We start from the raw sequence: 23,436 nt of genomic DNA, 5'->3' as shown, positions 1-23,436 counted from the left end.
ATGCCGCCAAACATTCACAAACTCCTAAAAACCGTTCACTCGATGCTTTCGGTAAAGTCACGTAGAAGAGAAATAATAAAATAATAAAACAATAAAATTCTCACGACGTTTCGATTGCTAAACAAACATGCAATCATCAGCAGGTGTGAAATCCACAGCGAGAAGATTTTGAAAAAAAAAGTGGCGTTTTTTTAATGATGATTGCAAATGTTGTGAGAATGATTTTTTTTAAATATTTTTATTATTTTATTGTTTCCCTTCTACGTGGTGGTGACTTTACCGAGAGAACCAAGAATATGAATCCCTGCAGTCACGGAAGCTTTAAATCTACATTTAAATCCTAAAAACCGCTTGTATTACAACTTTAAAAAAGGAAACTGGCCACTTTTCACTTATGATTCAGAATAATTATTCACCGACAACATCAACCATAGCCACACATCCGCAAATAACTCTGAAAAGAATTTCAGAAACATCATCGCGACTACCACCAAGCACACCGTCGCTGGGGGGTTGCTGCAAGCAACACCTTCCCTGCCTCCCTAAACAAGCCTCAACGCTAATAAACCAACGGAACACCATTAGGACAAACAATCCTACATCACCACAAATCTCCCGGCCTTCAATATTGAAATCACAATGCTAATCAATCAAGCCAAAACAGGGAACGCTGGCACGAGTTTGTCGAATCTTTTGAACACCGCCAAAACTCATCAAAACTTTGGAAGACCATCAAAGCCTTAGACGGACACTCCAAACCGCCAATTGCACAACCACTTTCAACAACATATCCGATCTTGAAACTACTGGTACCAGTCATCGGCAAGTCCACTCAGCTCCACGTCCTCCTGTACCATGTCACTCCATCTCTTCTCTGGCCCGGGCCGCGCCCGTTTAGCCCCCTCTATCCGGCAGAACAAAAGCTGTTTAGGCATGCCGGACCACAGACACACACACACAAACTTACCCACTCACCCACCCACCCACTCACCCACCCACCCACTCACCCACCAACCCACTCACCCACCCAACTACTCACCCACCCACCCACTCACTCACCCACTCACTCACCCACTCACCCACCCACTCACTCACCCACCCACTCACCCACCAACCCACTCACCCACCCAACTACTCATCCACCAACCCACTCACCCACTCACCCACTCACTCACCCACTCACCCACCCACTCACTCACCCACTCACTCACCTACTCACCCACCAACCCACTCACCCAACTACTCACCCACCCACTCACCCACCCACCCACTCACCCACCAACCCACTCACTCACCCACCCACTCACTCACTCACCCACCCACTCACTCACTCACCCACTCACCCACCCACTCACCCACCCACGCACTCACCCAACTACTCACCCACCCACCAACCCCCCCTCCCTCCGTGTCTCCTCACCAGGCGATCCAGCAGCTGCTGGAGCTGCCGCTGAACCTGGCCCTGGTGTCCCCGGCGCACACCCCCAACTGGGAGCTGGTGAGCGATGTGGTGAACGTGGTGAGCCGCGTCTACCGCTCACCCAAGCACTGCCGCTCGCGCTACGAGGCCGTTGTGGTGCCACGCGAGGAGGGCAAGGTGGGTGGCTGGGTGGGGGGGTGGGTGGGTAAGTGAGTGGGTGGCTGGGTGGGTGGGTAAGTGGGTTGGTGGGTGGGTGAATGGGTGAATGGGTGGCTGGGTGAGTGAGTGGGTGAGCTGACTATCACCATGGTGACGGTGGTGGTGAGCTGACTGTCACCGTGGTGATGGTGATGGTGAGCTGACTGTTACCATGGTGACGGTGGTGGTGAGCTGACTGTCACCATAGTGATGGTGAGCTGACGGTGATGGTGAGCTGACTGTCACCATGGTGACGGTGATGGTGAGCTGACTGTCATCATGGTGACGGTGATGGTGAGCTGACTGTCACCATGGTGACGGTGATGGTGAGCTGACTGTCACCATGGTGACGGTGGTGGCGAGTTGACTGTCACCATGCTGATGGTGAGCTGACGGTGAGCTGACTGTCACCATGGTGATGGTGAGCTGACGGTGATGGTGAGCTGACTGTCACCATGGTGGTGGTGAGCTCACCATCACCATGGTGACGGTGGTGGTGAGCTGCTGACCGTCTTCGTGCCTTCAATGTCTCCCCCAGCTCCTCTACGACTTCCACCCCAAGAAGAAGCAGAAGACCAAAGGCGTCTACAAGGTGAGTGGCTGGTGAGCGAGCCGCTGGTGAGTGGGTGAGCGGGTGGGTGAGTGGGCGAGCGGGTGGGTGAGCGGATGGGTGGGTGGGTGAGTGGGCAGGCGGGCAAGCGGGTGGGTGGGTGAGTGGGTGAGCGGGCGAGCGAGCCGCGGGTGAGCCGGTGAGTAGGCGAGTGAGCGGGTGAGCAGGTGAGCTAAGTGGGTCTCATGGTGATGGTGGTGGTGGTGATGATGATGGCGGCGATGATGATGGCTGTAGTGGGTCTCATGGTGGTGGTGATGATGATGGCGGCGATGATGATGGCTGTAGTGGGTCTCATGGTGGTGGTGATGATGATCATTTGACTGCTTCCCTCCCTCCCCCTCCCTCCCCTCCCTCCCCGCGTAGACGAAGAGCAGGCAGCCGCTGTGCACCAGCCAGATCTTCGCGCAGGACGAGCACACGGCTCAGACGGAGCTCTTCTCTGCCAAGTTTGAGCTGGCGCGGAGCAGCGCTGCCAAGCGCAGGATGTCACTCAAACCCGTGTGGGTGCCCGCACGCTCACCCACCCACTCACTCGCTCACCCACTCACTCACTCACCCACTCACTCACTCACTCACCGACCCACTCACTCACCCACTCACTTACTCATCCACTCACTCACCCACCCACTCACTCACCCACTCACTCACCCACCCACCCACCCACTCACTCACTCACCCACTCACTTACTCACCCACTCACTCACCCACCCACCCACCCACTCACTCACCCACCCACTCACTCACCTGCCCACTCACTCACTCACCAACTCACCCGCCCACTCACCCACCCACTCACCTGCCCACTCACCCACCCACCCACTCACCCACTCACTCACCCACTCACCCACCCACCCACTCACTCACCCACTCACCCACCCACTCACTCACCCACCCACTCACTCACTCACTCGCCCACCCACCCACACACTCACCCACTCACCCACCCACTCACTCACTCATCCACTCACTCACCCGCCCACTCACCCACCCACCCACTCACTCACCCATTCACTCGCCCACCCACCCACACACACACTCTTCCACCCACTCGCCCACCCACCCACACACACACTCTTCCACCCACTCACCCACCCACTCACTCACCCACTCACTCGCCTACCCACCCACCCACTCACTCACCCACTCACTCACTCACCCACCCACTCACCTACCCACTCACCCACCCACCCACCCATTCACCCACCCACCCACTCACTCACCCACTCACCCACCCACCCACTCACTCACCCACTCACCCACCCACTCACCCACCCACCCACTCACTCACTCATCCACTCACTCACCCGCCCACTCACCCACTCACCCGCCCACCCACCCACACACACACTCTTCCACCCACTCACCCACCCACTCACTCACCCACTCACTCACCTACCCACCCACTCACTCACCCACTCACCCACTCACTCGCCCACTCACCCACTCACTCACCCACAAACTCACCCACCCACCCGCTCATCCACTCACTCACCCGCCCCCTCTGACGTCGCGTGTGCGTGCGTGCGCGTGCGTGTGTCTACGTGTGCGTGCGTGCGCGTGCGTGTGTCTACGTGTGTGCGTGTGTGTGTCTGCGTGCGTGCGTGCGTGTGTCTGTGCATGTCTGTGTATCTGCGTGCGTGTGTCTGTGCATGTGTGTGTGTCTGCGTGCGTGTGCGTGTGTGTCTGCGTGCGTGCGTGTGTGTCTGTGCATGTGTGTGTGTCTGCGTGCGTGTGTGTGTGTGTCTGTGCATGTGTGTGTGTCTGCGTGCGTGTGTCTGTGCATGTGTGTGTGTCTGCGTGCGTGTGCGTGTGTGTGTCTGTGCATGTGTGTGTGTCTGCGTGCGTGCGTGTGTGCGTCTGCGTGCGTGCGTGTGTGTGTCTGTGCATGTGTGTGTGTCTGCGTGCGTGTGTGTGTGTCTGCGTGCGTGTGTGTGACTTTGTGTGTGTGTGACTGTGTGTGTGTGTGCTGCGCTCTTTTCAGGTTGGGGACAAATCTCTTCCAGAAGAATCCCAAGCACGTGTCGGTGCCGTCGGAGAGGTGAGCACCCCACACCGCTGATGGTGATGATGGTGATGGTGTTGATGGTGTTGATGATGGTGTTGATGATGGTGTTGATGGTGTTGATGATGGTGTTGATGGTGTTGATGATGGTGTTGATGGTGTTGATGATGGTGTTGATGGTGTTGATGATGGTGTTGATGGTGTTGATGATGGTGTTGATGGTGTTGTTTATGGTGTTGATGTTGTTGATGGTGTTGTTGATGGTGTTGTTGATGGTTTTGATGTTGTTGATCGTGTTGATGGTGTTGATGCTATTGATAGTGTTGTTTATGGTGTTGATGGTGTTGATGGTGTTGATGATGGTGTTGATGGTGTTGTTTATGGTGTTGATGTTGTTGATGGTGTTGTTGATGGTGTTGTTGATGGTTTTGATGTTGTTGATCGTGTTGATGGTGTTGATGCTATTGATAGTGTTGTTTATGGTGTTGATGTTGTTGATGTTGTTGATGTTGTTGATGGTATTGATAGTGTTGTTGATGTTGTTGATGGTGTTTTTGATGTTGTTGTTGATGTTGTTGATGTTGTTGCAGCGGTATCAGCTACGAGACGCCGCTGTCACCTGTCCAGGTGGCAGCGCTCAGGGCGGAGAGAATCGCTAAGGAGAAGAAGCTGAGAGTGGGGGTGGGGGGGGAGAGTGGGGGGAGAGTGGGGGGAGGGTGGGGGGAGAGTGGGGGGAGAGTGGGGCGATGGTGGGTGACTAAGTGCATGGGTGAGTGGTGGGTGAATGGGTGAACATGCAAACACACATGACTCTGATAATAACAATATGATGCATTGTCTTCAATAACAATGTAACTATTACACTAGGATGCATTGTCTTTAATAACAATGTAACTGTAACAATATGATGCATTGTCTTTAATAACAATGTAACTATAACACTAGGATACATTGTCTTCAATAACAATGTAACTATTACAATAGGTTACATTGTCTTCAATAACAATGTAACTATTACAATATGATGAATTGTCTTCAATAACAATGTAACTATAACAATATGATCCATTGTCTTCAATAACATTGTAACTATAACACTAGGATACATTGTCTTAAATAACAATGTAACTATAACAATATGATGAATTGTCTTCAATAACAATGTAACTATAACAATAGGATGCATTGCCTTTAATAACAATGTACAGTGAGGGATAAAAGTATTTGATCCCCTGCTGATTTTGTACGTTTGCCCACTGACAAAAAAATGGTCAGTCTATAATTTTAATGGTAGGTTTATTTGAACAGTGAGAGACAGAATAACAACAACAAAATCCAGAAAAAAAAGCATTTCAAAAATGTAATAAATGTATTTGCATTTTTATGAGGGAAATAAGTATTTGACCCCTCTGCAAAACATGACTTAGTACTTGGTGGCAAAACCCTTGTTGGCAATCACAGAGGTCAGATGTTTCTTGTAGTTGGCCACCAGATTTGCACACATCTCAGGCGGGATTTTGTGCCACTCCTCTTTGCAGATCTTCTCCAAGTCATTAAGGTTTCGAGGCTGACGTTTGGCAACTCGAACCTTCAGCTCCCTCCACAGATTTTCTATGGGATTAAGGTCTGGAGACTGGCTAGGCCACTCCAGGACCTTAATGTGCTTCTTCTTGAGCCACTCCTTTGTTGCCTTGGCCGTGTGTTTTGGGTCATTGTCATGCTGGAATACCCATCCACGACCCATTTTCAATGCCCTGGCTGAGGGAAGGAGGTTCTCACCCAAGATTTGACGGTATATGGCCCCGTCCATCGTCCCTTTGATACAGTGAAGTTGTTCTGTCCCCTTAGCAGAAAAACACCCCCAAAGCATAATGTTTCCACCTCCATGTTTGACGGTGGGGATGGTGTTCTTGGGGTCATAGGCAGCATTCCTCCTCCTCCAAACACGGCGAGTTGAGTTGATGCCAAAGAGCTCCATTTTGGTCTCATCTTACCACAACACTTTCACCCAGTTGTCCTCTGAATCATTCAGATGTTCATTGGCAAACTTCAGATGGTCATGTATATGTGCTTTCTTGAGCAGGGGGACTTTGCGGGCGATGCAGGATTTCCTTCACGGCGTAGTGTGTTACCAATTGTTTTCTTGGTGACTGTGGTCCCAGCTGCCTTGAGATCATTGACAAGATCCTCCCGTGTAGTTCTGGGCTGATTCCTCACCGTTCTCATGATCATTGCAGCTCCACGAGGTGAGAACTTGCATGGAGCCCCAGGCCGAGGGAGATTGGCAGTTCTTTTGTGTTTCTTCCATTTGCGAATAATCGCACCAACTGTTGTCACCTTCTCACCAAGCTGCTTGGCAATGGTCTTGTAGCCCATTCCAGCCTTGTGTAGGTCTACAATCTTGTCCCTGACATCCTTGGAGAGCTCTTTGGTCTTGGCCATGGTGGAGAGTTTGGAATCTGATTGATTGATTGCTTCTGTGGACAGGTGTCTTTTATACAGGTAACAAGCTGAGATTAGGAGCACTCCCTTTAAGAGTGTGCTCCTAATCGCAGCTCGTTACCTGTATAAAAGACACCTGGGAGCCAAAAATGTTTCTAATTGAGAGGGGGTCAAATACTTATTTCCCTCATTAAAATGCAAATTAATTTATAACATTATTAACATGCGTTTTTCTGGATTTTTTTGTTGTTTTTCTGTCTCTCACTGTTCAAATACACCTACCATTAAAATTGTAGACTGATAATTTCTTTATCAGTGAGCAAACGTACAAAATCAGCAAGGAATCAAATACTTTTTTCCCTCACTGTACCTGTCACCGGATAAGTAAGAGTGAAATAAAATTACTTGGCTAAAAATCATTGCTAATCCCATTTTATAAGAATGCATTTTTCCTTGTGGGATGCTTTGGTCTCTAATTATATTCTACCAGGTTCAACGCGTTTTTCCAAGATGCATTTTTGTTCATAGGTTGCATTGACCAATTCACACAGTTTTCCTGTGCAGCAGAAGTGTTATTTTTACATCACCATAATGATTTAGAAATACAATACTATGTTACTTGATGATGATGACGACGACAATGTTGATATGCAGTATTTACTTTTTTTAATGGAAAATAATACAAAAATAAAACTGAGACACCTTTATATATCATCATCGTCATCATCATCAGCCATGGTCAATGAATGGAGGCCTCCCCAACCCACCACCTTTGACGATGCTATGATGTAATAATCCAACTATGACCTGCACACGAGCTGATTTCATTGCTCCATCTCCCAACTGATGCGTTACATTCTTTGACTGCTATGCCTGTTAACAATGGTTACTTTACAAATAATTCTGGTCCCACCATATGGTGTTGTTCAGGAGATTAATTTGCTAATTGACATTGTTTTGATCTCTCAGTTGTTCAGCAACAGCACTTGCATGTAACAACAATAATATATCTTCATCAACATCACGATACACTAAATATGAGCTTGGGTAAACAATGATCTTTTAATGATTTATATGTGCTGATCTCTCATTGCTTAGCTTATTGAAAATGTGGAGGAAGATACCGTATTATAGACCAAAAAATATCCATAATATACAATCACAAAGCAAACATTGTGTGTCATTGCCGAGTACATGATATGAACTGGATAATGCAATAATTGATTCACATTCTAATACATACGTGTGCACATCTGTTAATATTTTTTTCACCTTAAATTTAGTATGCGTGGAGAACGTCTTTCACACCGTACGTAGCCAACCGTCCTATAATCGGAGCTGCGACATGATTCCCTGATTGCATGTGCATCCATGTGTTGCTTTGTGCTCGAATTGCTTTTTTTTTCATCGTCAACAGTTACAACAATAAACGCACATCAGTGCTTTAATCAAGCATTCTTATTTTCAGTGGTCGTGGGTGCTGTGTCAAATTATTTCCATGCATTTAGGGAGATTTTAACTTGGGGACAAATGATCAGAGTAGGTTACATGTCAAGACGTTATGTAAAGACCGTGAGAGGTCGCTTAGTATATCAACTAAATGTTGCAAATTCTTGGTTCTTTCGGTAAAGTCACGTAGAAGGGAAACAATCAAATAATAAAAATATAAAACAATAAAATTCTCGCTAGAAGGGAAACAATAAAATAATAAAAATATAAAACAATAAAATTCTCTATTATTTTATTGTCTTCCCTTCTACGTGGTGGTGACTTTACCGAAAGAACCAAGAATATGAATCCCTGCAGTCACGAAAGCTTTAAATCAACAATTTAAATGTTGCAAGTTTGACAAATGAAAGAAAGTAAATTGAGTTATGTAGAAAAAACAGCTTGCACAAGCTTCTGCCCACCCCCCAGCACACAAATCCTCCCAATCCCCCCCCCCCACTTCTCCCTTTCCACCTCCCCACCAGTATATAGCAGCCTATAAATGAAATATGCAAATAAAACAATATGCAGCAAAATCTTGGTTGCATGCTCGTTTCAAATTATTTGAATGATAAACAAAGCTTCGAGGGTTATTTTGCATTTTAGTAAATACCATAACCAAGCAAATGTGAAATAGAATTGAGAGTCAAATGACTTATCATCAAAGTCATTCTCTATCCGCTTCTGGAAGAAGGCCTTCCAATGTCCATCTCTCAATTGTCTTGCGAGTGATCAGAAACAATGATCAGGAACGGAACTCACACTGACAAATCAAATGTAACAATCGCACACGTTGGGAATTTCACTGCGAGACAGAAAGCGGAACACAAAATGGATGGGCACAAGTGCGAGTAGAGCATATAAGTACAGTACAACAATGGATCCTTCAGCTGACCACCTTGCACCCCTGCAGCTGCCCATGCCAACCTGCTATGCGTGTGGTCAGCACTGCGCCAGCAACATCCAAGTTAAAACCTGATTATCTTCCAGGATTTGACTAGATCGGGTACATTCTGGGTTATTTGGGCATAGCTGCTGATGATGATGATGATTGAAAAGTTTTCATCCTGTGAACAAACGTAGCCCCCTATTATGGGAATGTGGAAATTTCACCTTGTTTGGTTGCTGGCATTGGTGATGAGAGTCACTCGATGCTTTTTACGTGAGCAAGAAAACACTTCGTATTTTTTTGACAAATTGTACGTGATTTAAATAATATGAACAAACTGCCTTGTATTCCTGGTTCTTTCGGTAAAGTCACCACCGCGTAGAAGAGACACAACAAAAACAGGTCCCTGCAGGGTGGGCTGGTAGGAACATTGGAATTTTGCGCAATTTGATGACATTGTTACTCCCAAATGTTGGGTGCAATAAGACATATCAAGTCTCTGCGCTGTCTATTGCTGATTTTACACCCAACAGCACGAGATTTCACTTCGTTAAAGTATTGAAAGGGGACGGACGGACGGACACATTAATCTATTGCAGGCTGGTACACTCAGTTTACAACTTCGTTCCTACCAGTATAATAAAAATATAAAACAATACAATCCTCATGACGTTTCGACTGCAACACAAGCAATCATCATCAGGTGTGAAAACCACAGCAAGAAATTTTGAAAAAAGTGGCGGTTATTTTTAACGTTAGCACCACGGAGAGCGATTTGGCAGTGATTCAGATGGACGAGTCCATCTATGTTCGGAAAAGAGGAGGGGAGGAGACGAAAATAATGGATGCGGTCTGAAAGTCACCGTAAACGTTAAAAACAAACGCAATTTTTTTCAAATTTTCTTGCTGTGGTTTTCACACCTGATGATGATTGCTTGTGTTGCAGTCGAAACTTCGTGAGAATTTTATTGTTTTATATTTTTATTATTTTATTGTTTCCCTTCTACGTGGTGACTTTACCAAAAGAACCAAGAATATTAATCCCTGCAGTCACGAAAGCTTTAAATCAAAATGTAAACTGCCTTGTATTTGGTTTAACACGTGGTAGGCTTTCGTGACCAATATCATCCCATAATACAGATTTTTTTGCATTAGATCGTGTCAATATATAAATGTTGTGTCGTTAAACCCGCCACCACCCGACACAGCCAATAAGTAAGGTTTGTTACGTGAACAGAACGTGCCAATTCGTTACTGGTACAGCACATCGGAGCGTTGGAGCGCACAATCACAACATTTACAATCTGAGTACGACGTTTCGCTAGTAATTATGTAGTGTTGTAAGGACGAGCAGACTTCTTTAGGAGGCACACTCTGTTTATTGTATTATTTCCTTATACAACGCTTAACACACACAGAGGGATATTCGGTCCCCTCACCCGATACCCTAGGGAGGTACAGCCTCCGGACCTGGCGGGACTCACACGTCTACCGCTATCCTAGTCCTCCGGCTAGGACCTAGGGGAGGCTATCTGACCCACCGCTGGCCCGGTAGGTCCTGACCACTGGGTATGCCGAGCCTTAGCCCTTAGAAGGGCTGAAAGGCTGGTCCAGGGTCCTAGCTAGGCTTCAGCCCAGTCTTCTATCTTCGTGCAGGGAGAGAACTCCCCGAGGTCCGTTGGGTCACCCGTCTTATACCCCTTCGTGGCCAGGTAGAACCAATCATACATTCCCACGTGGAACCGTCTGATTGGTTCGCACCAAACCCTGGCCACGATCCGTTTCACCTCGACTGACCCCAACCGTTGTACCCAGGGGTAATGCTGCACTGCCCTGGTGGCAATGCAGGTTACGCAACAGCGTGTAGTTAACACCTCTACATCACCCCCTCCTTCGGAAGCTCCAGCCGTCCCGGCTGCAACAATGGGAAACTCCGAAATTACCAACGGTAGAATAATTGTGAGTGTGCCTCACGAACAACAAGAACAATAAAACCCCTATAAATACCCCCCTTAACAACATAACGTATGTACAAGGCACTAGACATGCCAAAAAAAATTATAACTACCGGCGAGATTTCGCGCGCGTGTGTTTCGCGGGACCATCGTAGGGGATGGCAGGCTTTGTCGGCGGCACAAGGGAAGGAGGAGGATGAGCCAGAGCATCCGGTGGGCCTTTAGGCATCTCCACGGGGACACCCGCTGCTCCACGGTCCATTGAGGCCGAACATGGCCTGCATGGAGCCGTCACTCCCGCGTCATCTGCAGGAGGACTGACACGCCTGCGCTGTGGGTTAGGCACCAACGGGGCAACATCCGGCTCGTCGGACGCGTCGCGCACTCGGCCCCCGTGTCGTGCGTGTTGTGGAGGGATGCGTGGCGTGACGAAGGGTTTTAACCGAGAGGGGTGAACGCACCAGCGACGCTGTCCCCAGCTAATTTTAACAAATTGGGGACGCAGGACTTCCACTACCTCAACCGGGCCTCGCCATGGTCTGAGGAGTTTGGCCGACGTGGACACCGGCACCTGGGGGCAGTGGAGCCATGCCCTGTCTCCCGGTGCCCACCGATGCGTGTACGTCCGGGGGTCACGCAGTCGCAAATTCGCCCGTTGGCGGGAAGCCGAATTTTCAATGGCGGCCTCCCGTGCCTCGGCCAACTTACGGAGGTTTAATCGCAAGTGGTCAACGAGCTTTGACTTTTGCGGTGGCTGTTCGATTTCCAGCCGAACGTCGGTGGGAGGAAAGGCATCCCTGCCGTACATTAGAAAGAACGGGGAAAATCCCGTCGCCGCGTGAGGTGCCATACGGTATGCGGCGAGCACCCCCGGAACCTGCAACTCCCAATCGAGGTGGGATTCATCGACCTGATGGCATAACATAGCGGTGAGAGTTCTATGAAGGCGCTCCACCATGCCGTCGGTCTGAGGATGGTAGGGTGAAGTGCGCACTTTCTTAGTGCCCAACAGGCGGCACACATCATTCAGCAAGGCTCCCGGAAAATTTCTTCCCTGATCGGTCAGCAACCGTTCTGGTGCGCCCTTGTCCAGGACGTAGCCCTGAACAAAGGCGTCCACAACGGCCGCCGCCGACTGGTTGGGGAGGGCCCAGGCCATAGGCCACCGTGTAAAATACTCTACCCCAACCAGAAGGTATTTATTACCCCGTGGCGTAGTAGGAAAAGGGCCCAAAATATCGAGAGCCACCAACTCATTTATACGAGAGACCGAAATGGGTTGCAGGGGTGGACATGCCAGTTTAGCCGGCGGTTTACGTTGCGCACAATGGGTGCATCCCAGCAAAATGTCAGTGACGTCGCGCAGCATGCCCGGGCAGAAAAATTGCAACCGCAACAACCCAATGGTCTTATGAACACCCAGGTGCAATAAACGCTCATGCGCCGCCCATACGGCCTTGCATCGCAAGGCGGATGGCACGACGATTTTATGTTGACACGAGTCAGCATCCCAATGCATCAACAAGCCGTGCTTCATGACAAATGAATTAAATTTGCCCTGTCTTGGAACCGCATTATTCGCGTGGCGACGCAACCTCAAAAACGACATGTCCTCGCCCTGGTGCCGACCCCATTCGGCCAAAGTTAGCTCCAGCAAATCGTCACTGGCCATTGGATCTGCATGATCGAACATCGGCGCTGAGGCGGCGGGAAGCGTGGCTGACACCGTTGTGAGAGGCGCAACCTGTGCAGGCAATGGCGGCTTACAACGGCCCGAGCCCAAAAAATACGCACATTTTTGAGCCGGCGGAAGGCGAGACAACGCATCGGCATTCGTGTGTTGTGCACCCCTACGGTAAGTGACATTGAAATCGTAGTCCTGAAGGACTTCGAGCCACCGAGAAAGCTGCCCGGACGGTTGGTCAACCCGCAGAGCGTACTGTAAAGCCGAATGATCAGATCGCACGGTAAAATGCTGACCATACAGGTACGGCCTGTATTGCTGAATAAAAAAAACAATGGCCAGCAGCTCACGTCTGGTCACACAGTATCTTTGTTCAGCAAGAGACAAGACTCTGCTACCATAGGCAACAACCCTTTCAATGCCATCAACTTTTTGGGACAGAACACCCCCAATCCCCGTATTGCTAGCGTCGGTGTCCAACACGAATGGCACGGAAAAATCGGGGTACGCAAGGGACGGTGCCGTCACGAGCGCGTTCCGCAAGGAGTCGAACGCAGCCTGTTCTGCGTCCCCCCAATGAAACGCCACCCCTTTTGACGTAAGGGCGTGGAGCGGCTTGGCAATCGTCGCGAAGCCAGCAACAAACCGGCGGTAGTACGACGCAAAACCAATAAAACTACGAACATCGCCCGCAGATGTAGGGGTCGGCCAATGTTGAACACATTTGGTTTTTTCAGGGTCGGTAGAGATGCCCGAGCGGTTAACTGTGCCCCAGATAGCGCACAGACTCACGCAGAAGGTGACACTTCTGCGGCTTGAATTTCAAGTTAGCGGCCCGCATTTTCAAGAAGACAGCACGCAACCGTTCGATGTGTTCGCCGAACGTGCGGCTAAAGACGATGACGTCGTCAAGATAAATGAGACATGAGTCCCACTGGAGCCCAGCGAGGACCAGCTCCATGAGCCTCTGGAACGTCGCTGGGGCCGAGTGGAGACCCATGGGCAATCTATTAAACTCGAAAAGGCCCTGTGGTGTCCGAAAAGCAGTCTTAGGTTTTGATGATTCGTCGAGGGGGAGTTGCCAAAACCCCGACAGAAGGTCCAAGGTGGAGAAATAGTGCGCCCCTGCCAGGGCATCCAATGACTCGTCTATACGAGGGAGAGGGTAGGCGTCCGCTACCGAGATTTTATTTAGGCGCCGAAAATCAACGCAAAAACGGAGACTGCCATTGTGCTTTTTGACCAGCACTATTGGAGCACCCCAGGGACTAGTGGAGGGAGAAATTATATCGGCCTTCAGCATGTCATCCACAGCCGATTTAACATGCTGTTTCTCCGCCGGGCTAAGCCGAAACGGGTTTTGTCGAATCGGGGCAGCGTCACCAGTATCAATGTGGTGACGCAGCAGCTTGGTGCAGCCAATATCAAATTTAGATTTACTGAAGACATCGGAAAATTCTCGCAGAAGAGCGCGCAATTTAATTCGCTGCGAATGAGACAGATCACCCGTGTCTGTGCAGAGCGCGTCCAACCATCTCTCATCCGATTCGGAAGGAGGTGGGACCTGCGGCGTGTCATGCACGTGTCCCACGACTCCGGTCCCCAACGGCACCGGGGTCGCGTGAGCGAACACAGTTCCTTGCGAAATGACGGTTGTGGACAATCCGACATTCAAAACCTGCAAGAACAGCTCCCTGTCGGCTGCTACGAGGGTCTGTGCAGCCACCAAATCTAACCCCTTAGCAGCTGCGTTTGAAGGCCCCAGCAAAATGCCATGTGCCAAGGCCTCCGGGGCTAGCGGCTTTTTAAGTTGCAAGGGCACGAGCATTTGTGTCCCTGGCGGAATGCGGACTGTGCTCGCGACAAACGCCTGCACCGAGGCACTAGCCATGCGCGGATGTGAGGGTGTGGGCAAGAACGCCATCCGTCGACCCGACGGGAGTTCGATGCAGCCTTGATCTACAAAGATCTTAATAGGCATTTTTGCGAGAAAATCAGTGCCTAACAAACACGGCACGGCGAGGGAAGAAGAGACCAAAATAGGCCCTGCCAATTTAATGTCTCCAATCGAAATTTGCGCCCGAATTTGCCCAATAATGCCAAGTGAACTGCCATTAGCGGCGAAACACGGGATAGAAACCCATTCCAAGGGGCGGCATCGTACGGGCAGTATATTGTAAATCAAATCCGAAATGATCGTAGCCAACGCACCAGTATCGACCAACACGCGAAATTCCACACCCTCGATTGATCCTACAACCACGGACGAACCTGCCGTCGCCGCGACTACCCTATGGGCCAACTCAGACCACTGCCCAGGTCCGAGTGGCCGCGAACAAACGCCAGAATACCCCCCATCACACGCCGAATCGCGAGCCCTTCTTATGGTGCGTTGCAGTGTGTATGGTGTGAATGAGGGCCGAGCGTGAGAGGCGTCGCAACTTGCCTGGTTTTGCCGCGATGCCGTGGACGTCCTGTAGTCCTGGCCCCGGGATGCGGAGGGGCGTCGTCGAGGCGCACGGCAGTCAGAGGAGATGTGGCCTCGTTGGCCACAGTTGAAGCACGTCACGTCGCCGCGTGGAGCAGGCCGTCCCCGCTGCTGGTCGTTGCGGCGACCAGCGTGGTCTGACGATCGCCGGCCCGTTGACCTGGTCGCCATGAAGGCCCGGTCGGGGGAGAACTCGGCGTCCCTGCTGGCAGGCTCCGACGTCGAAGCCGAGGCGCGATGGTCGATTCCGTGTGGAGCAGCAGATGTGCGTGGATGCACCGAGCGGCTCGTAGCGAGCACATACTGTCGTCGTCCACTGCTTGGATGACGATGCGCAGCTCGCGCGCCAGCTCCAGCATCTTCTGGAGAACGATGGGGTCGATGGCCTCGTCATCCATGCGAGGGTAACCCGCTCTTGCCATCGCCAGTAGAGCGGTCCGGAATGCCAACGGAGACTCTTTAGGGCGGCGTCGCCTGTCGTAAAATCGGCTGCGGACGTTGGATGGAGGCCCGTAGACGTCGGACATCCGTCGGAGGGCCGATTGAAGAGTCGCCCTTTCGTGCCTGTGCGTCCGACCAGCCCACCATCTCTTGGTGGCTCAGGAAGCGATGCTGGAACGCCGCCCAGTCACCCCCTTCAGATGAGAATTCCCGGAAGATGGGCAGGCGTTGTTGGAGGGCGGACGTCGTCTCCCCCTCAGCTTGCACCATCTCGAGCCGGAGATCGGTGATTTCCCGGCCGATAGAGTCTACTGTACCATGTCGGTACAGTGATGACGCGGCGTCCGCTGAGGAACTTGAATTCGCAGCGTCGCGTGCCGATGACGTTGTGGGTTGTGATTGGCCCCTCGCGTTCCCAGGATGCCCCTGGCTTCCGCTTCCGGCGGGATCACGTGGTTCTCCGGCGGGAAAATCAAAATGTCCGCCCCGGCCGATGGCGGGAATGTCTGCCGGCGGTTGACTCGGCCTTCTCGCGACCTCCAAGTTGATCTCTTCGAGAATGGAGGCCGCGGCATGTACGAGTTGAGCGAGACGGCCGTGTGCTGCCCTGAGTCCGTCCCCCATGGCAGGGGGAGCGACCGGCTGGCTGCTCAACCGGTGGCTGGGCGGCTGTCAACGTGGCAGCGTTTTCAGCGGAGCTGGCGGTGCTTGCAGGTGAGGCAGCGTTATCTTCGTTCTGGCTCCGCGTGTGGGCTGAACTTCTGGTTTCCATTTCCAACCACTTCTGACACCAGTTGCAGTGTTGTAAGGACGAGCAAACTTTTTTAGGAGGCACACTCTGTTTATTGTATTATTTCCTTATACAACGCTTAACACACACAGAGGGATATTCGGTCCCCTCACCCGATACCCTAGGGAGGTACAGCCTCCGGACCTGGCGGGACTCACACGTCTACCGCTAACCTCCTTGATACCTAAGGAGGTACAACCTCCGGACTTGGCAGGACTCACACGTCTACCGCTATCCTAGTCCTCCGGCTAGGACCTAGGGGAGGCTATCTGACCCACCGCTGGCCCGGTGGGTCCTGACCACTGGGTATGCCGAGCCTTAGCCCTTAGAAGGGCTGAAAGGCTGGTCCAGGGTCCTAGCTAGGCTTCAGCCCAGTCTTCTATCTTCGTGCAGGGAGAGAACTCCCCGAGGTCCGTTGGGTCACCCGTCTTATACCCCTTCGTGGCCGGGTAGAACCAATCATACATTCCCACGTGGAACCGTCTGATTGGTTCGCACCAAACCCTGGCCACGATCCGTTTCACCTCAACTGACCCCAACCGTTTTACCCAGGGGTAATGCTGCACTGCCCTGGTGGCAATGCAGGTTACGCAACAGCGCGTAGTTAACACCTCTACAGAAGCACTACGACAGAATTGCTACAATAATGCTCAAATTAACAGTGCACTGAATGCCAAATCACGATCGCAAAGCAATACTGCTGAAAGCGATCAGATTGTTAAAACAATAAATATTCTATATATCTCAGGAGTAACTGACAAATTAGCCCGTGTTTTGCAAAAGCAAAACATTACAGTATGATTTGGTACAGTACACAAAATTAAAAAACTAGTATCTTGCACTAAAGACGCATTACCTAAATTATCAACCGGTGTAACATCAGCATAAGACTAAAAGAACATCAAAGAAATATTAAATTATCTCATACACAACTGTCGGCAGTGGCAGAACATGCTTTTCAACAAGGACACTGAATTGATTTTGATAACGTTGAAGTGTTGTGTAAAACTAATTATTACTGGCAAAGACTAATTAGAGAATCCATTGAAATTGAGAGGAATAGAAATAACTTTAATCGCTCTGACAGCTACAGGCTTAGTGCGGTAATATGTATTATTAAATAATACATATTACAATTCCTTATGGGGGAAACACATACTAATAAACGGATTACTAACGTAGCATATAATCACAATAACACACATTACAACTAATTACTAATCTACAACTCATTACTAATTATAACCATTGACTGATTACCAATCGATTATATAATTACAATACCCCCCATCCGCCTCTAATCACTGCACCTGATATGAGTTAAATGATGACGTCAGCCTGCTGCTCTATTTAAGACTGGGAGCAAGCGAGGGCTTTACCATTCTGGTGAATTGCCCGATGATGCTGGATGTAATTGTTGTGTCACAACAGCGAAGCCGCTCCGTCGAAATAGGGGCCGTCGCTGTGCTGCTGCGACCGAGAAGCCACCCGGCTCCCATCACAGCACTTCAACCGCCACCCCCCCCCCCCCCCCACCTTAACACACACACACTCAAGTAGGGCCTCATGGGGAGGGAGGGGGGCACCTGCCCTGAATTTTTACCCGAGAGGCCCCCTCGTGGGGGTGGGGGTGCTCCACGGTTTCTCAGGGTCAGGGAATTGGCAGGCACCCCCCCCCCCCCCCCCCAGGCCAAATGGCACTGCGGCGCCGTGGCTTAACTTAGAATTAAATGACCACGGAGAACTCGCTGAGAACCGCATTGAGGAGATGCCCAGGACACACGCGGACCAGCAGACAGGTGGGGAGCGGGGCAGCGTGGGTTAAGGGTCTCTACCCATGGTGCACCGCGGGCTAGCGTCTCTACCCATGATGCACCGCGGATTAACGGCCCTACCCATGATGCACCGCGGATTAACGGCCTGACCCGTGATGCACCGCGGATGGGCGCTGCGAGGGCTTTGAATGGAGCATAAAAGGGGATGCTTTGGGGAAGCAAGGGGCCATTTTTTTACTTGACTGGAGATCAACAGGAGGGAGGGATCGGGGAGCCGTCACCTGACTGTTACTCGCACGTCCGTGAGATGGGGCAGAGAACAGCCAGATTCTGTTTACAGCATCATCTATCCGCGACCTCCATCGCTGCGAGGTCGGACCGTAAGTACGAGGGAGAGAGGTAAGACAAAGGGACGAAATTCGGAGAGAAAATAGAGGGCAGACAGGTCCATTAAGTATCAGGCAGTAGCGAGATAGGTTAGACCTGTCCTGCTGGTCCGTACTGACACGCACAGTCTAGTTCGATACTCGCGGGGAATAAAACCACTAATAGGATAAAGCTGTGTCGTGGTCACTGTGAGTGCGAGGAGGGAGACGGAGTGTTTGGTGTTCGCATACCGGTACGAGTGTGTACAGAGTGTTTTGTGTTCGCGCATACGCGGCTGTTTGCAGCGAATAAGGGAGTAGAACGTGCTTAGTGCCGGTACCTGTACGGTCGTTTACAGTATTGTTCAGCGCGCGCGTACCTACACGAATATCTTCGGTGGTGCCCAGCGCTCGTGTACCTGCGCAATAGCCTACAGTAGCGCTTTGCGCTTGCGCGCCTGTGTGACGGGGTGGTGGTCGCGCACTCGCGCTATTGTCTAATAGCGAATTAAGCGCCTGGCGTGTGTGAATACGCAGCTGTGTAAACAGCCCGTTAAATCGGAGCAAAGTAATTGCGGCGTGGTTGTTTTTGCTTAAGCGCGTGGAGCGTAGGTGGGAGGGAATCCCACGGGGGCGCGCCGTGCCTGTTTATTCCCGTGCAGGACGGGGTTTTGCTTTGCGAGCGCGCTCACCGCGACACGCCGGCGTTGAACAGGGTAGCGCATCGCGAGCGCAAAGCGTACGAGCCGTTTATTAAGCTACGCAAACGCGGTCGACATCCCAGGCAGAGGTACAGGGGGGCGAGGCATTAGGGGTCGGTAGTCTGGACCTGACAGAGCAGCCGGGGAGGTAGCGGTATGAATGGAACGGGGGAGTCGGTGGGCAACGGCCCCGACAATTCAGTGATGGCGGGGGACGGTAGCCCCCACAGTGACTATGTTACACACACACACAGGATGTGACTATGTTACACACACACACACAGGATGTGACTATGTTACACACACACACAGGATGTGACTATGTTACACACACACATACAGGATGTGATTATGTTACACACACACACACATACAGGATGTGACTATGTTACACACACATACACAGCTTCAGAACGTGACTATGTTACACACACACACACACTGGATGTGACTATGTTACACACACACACACGATGTGATTATGTTACACACATACACACAGGATGTGACTATGTTACACACACACACACAGGATGTGATTATGTTACACACACACACACAGGACATGACTATGTTACACACACACACCTTCAGGACGTGACTATGTTACACACACACATACAGGATGTGACTATGTTACACACACATATAGGATGTGACTATGTTACACACACATACACAGCTTCAGGACGTGACTATGTTACACACACACATACAGGATGTGACTATGTTACACACACATACAGGATGTGATTATGTTACACACACACACGATGTGATTATGTTACACACACACACAGGATGTGACTATGTTACACACACACACAGCTTCAGGACGTGACTATGTTACACACACAGCTTCAGGATGTGACTATGTTACACACACACACAGCTTCAGGACGTGACTATGTTACACACACATACAAGATGTGACTATGTTACACACACACAGTATGTGACTATGTTACACACACACACAGGATGTGATTATGTTACACACACATCACACACACGATGTGACTATGTTACACACACACACAGCTTCAGGACGTGACTATGTGACACACACAGCTTCAGGATGTGACTATGTTACACACACATACAGGATGTGACTATGTTACACAAACATCACACACACGATGTGACTATGTTACACACACACAGGATGTGACTATGTTACACACACACAGGATGTGATTATGTTACACACACATCACACACACGATGTGACTATGTTACACACACATACACACAGGATGTGATTATGTTACACACACACACGATGTGACTATGTTACACACACACATACAGGATGTGACTATGTTACACACACAGGATGTGACTATGTTACACACACACACAGGATGTGATTATGTTACACACACACACATACAGGATGTGACTATGTTACACACACACACACAGGATGTGATTATGTTACACACACACACATACAGGATGTGATTATGTTACACACACACACAGGATGTGATTATGTTACACACACACACAGGATGTGACTATGTTACACACACACACGATGTGACTATGTTACACACACACACAGGATGTGATTATGTTACACACACACACATACAGGTTGTGACTATGTTACACACACACACACAGGATGTGACTATGTTACACACACACACATACACACAGGATGTCACTATGTTACACACACATACAGGATGTGACTATGTTACACACACATACAGGATGTGACTATGTTACACACACACACACAGGATGTGACTATGTTACACACACATACAGGATGTGATTATGTTACACACACACACAGGATGTGACTATGTTACACACACATACAGGATGTGATTATGTTACACACACACAGGATGTGACTATGTTACACACACATACAGGATGTGATTATGTTACACACACACACACGATGTGACTATGTTACACACACACACACAGGATGTGATTATGTTACACACACACACATACAGGATGTGACTATGTTACACACACACACACACAGGACGTGACTATGTTACACACACACACAGCTTCAGAACGTGACTATGTTACACACACACAGCTTCAGGACGTGACTATGTTACACACACACACACATACAGGACGTGACTATGTTACACACACACACAGCTTCAGGACGTGACTATGTTACACACACACACACAGCTACAGGACGTGACTATGTTACACACACACACAGCTTCAGGACGTGACTATGTTACACACACACACACAGCTTCAGGACGTGACTATGTTACACACACACAGCTACAGGACGTGACTATGTTACACACACACACACAGCTTCAGGACGTGACTATGTTACACACACACACACAGCTACAGGACGTGACTATGTTACACACACACACACAGCTTCAGGACGTCACTATGTTACACACACACAGCTTCAGGACGTGACTATGTTACACACACACACAGCTACAGGACGTGACTATGTTACACACACACACAGCTTCAGGACGTGACTATGTTACACACACACACAGCTACAGGACGTGACTATGTTACACACACACACAGCTTCAGGACGTCACTATGTTACACACACACACAGCTTCAGGACGTGACTATCTTACACACACACAGCTTCAGGATGTGACTATGTTACACACACACAGCTACAGGACGTGACTATGTTACACACACACACACAGCTACAGGATGTGACTTTGTTACACACACACACAGCTTCAGGACGTGATTATGTTACACACACACACAGCTACAGGACGTGATTATGTTACACACACACACAGCTACAGGACGTGACTATGTGACACACAAACAGCTTCAGGACGTGACTATGTTACACACACACACAGCTTCAGGACGTGACTATGTGACACACACACACAGCTTCAGGATGTGACTATGTTACACACACACACACAGCTTCAGGACGTGACTATGTTACACACACACAGCTTCAGGACGTGACTATGTTACACACACACACACAGCTGTAGGATGTGACTATGTTAAACACACACACACACAGCTTCAGGATGTGACTATGTTACACACACACAGCTACAGGACGTGACTATGTTACACACACACAGCTACAGGATGTGACTTTGTTACACACACACACAGCTTCAGGACGTGATTATGTTACACTCACACACAGCTACAGGACGTGACTATGTTACACACACACACAGCTTCAGGACGTGACTATGTGACACACACACACAGCTTCAGGACGTGACTATGTTATACACACGCAGCTTCAGGACGTGACTATGTTACACACACACACAGCTATAGGACGTGACTATGTTACACACACACAGCTACAGGACGTGACTATGTTACACACACACACAGCTTCAGGACGTGACTATGTTACACACACAGGATGTGACTATGTTACACACACACAGCTTCAGGACGTGACTATGTTACACACACACACAGCTTCAGGACGTGATTATGTTACACACACACACATACAGGATGTGACTATGTTACACACACATACAGGATGTGATTATGTTACACACACATACAGGATGTGACTATGTTACACACACACACACGACGTGACTATGTTACACACACACATAACGTGACTATGTTACACACACACATACACGATGTGACTATGTTACACACACACATACAGGATGTGACTATGTTACACACACACACACACAGGATGTGACTATGTTACACACACACATACAGGATGTGATTATGTTACACACACACACACAGGATGTGACTATGTTACACACACACACGATGTGATTATGTTACACACACACACACAGGATGTGACTATGTTACACACACACATACAGGACATGACTATGTTACACACACACAGCTTCAGGACGTGACTATGTTACACACACACATACAGGATGTGACTATGTTACACACACATACAGGATGTGACTATGTTACACACACATACACAGCTTCAGGACGTGATTATGTTACACACACACATACAGGATGTGACTATGTTACACACACATACAGGATGTGATTATGTTACACACACACGATGTGATTATGTTACACACACACATACAGGATGTGACTATGTTACACACACACATACAGGACGTGATTATGTTACACACACACATACAGGATGTGACTATGTTACACACACATACAGGATGTGATTATGTTACACAC

At 49.5% G+C, this 23,436-nt stretch overlaps 1 protein-coding gene across 1 annotated transcript; it reads left to right on the top strand.

Annotated features, from left to right (window-relative positions):
• Positions 1–9,018, top strand: LOC142917086 (E1A-binding protein p400-like). The gene is made up of 7 exons (XM_076061782.1): positions 1–51; positions 1,424–1,597; positions 2,157–2,210; positions 2,595–2,731; positions 4,213–4,269; positions 4,824–4,908; positions 8,980–9,018. The coding sequence occupies exons 1-7, from the start codon at positions 1–3 to the stop codon at positions 9,016–9,018; spliced, it is 597 nt and encodes a 198-aa protein (XP_075917897.1).
• Positions 9,019–23,436: the final 14,418 nt, after the last annotated feature.

This window comes from Petromyzon marinus, unplaced genomic scaffold, assembly GCF_048934315.1.
Source record: "Petromyzon marinus isolate PM22_M1 ecotype Great Lakes invasive population unplaced genomic scaffold, UKy_Petmar_22M1.pri1.0 PM_G_Scaffold_41, whole genome shotgun sequence".
Lineage (NCBI taxonomy): Eukaryota > Metazoa > Chordata > Hyperoartia > Petromyzontiformes > Petromyzontidae > Petromyzon > Petromyzon marinus.
This window is presented reverse-complemented; position numbering and strand designations above follow the sequence as displayed.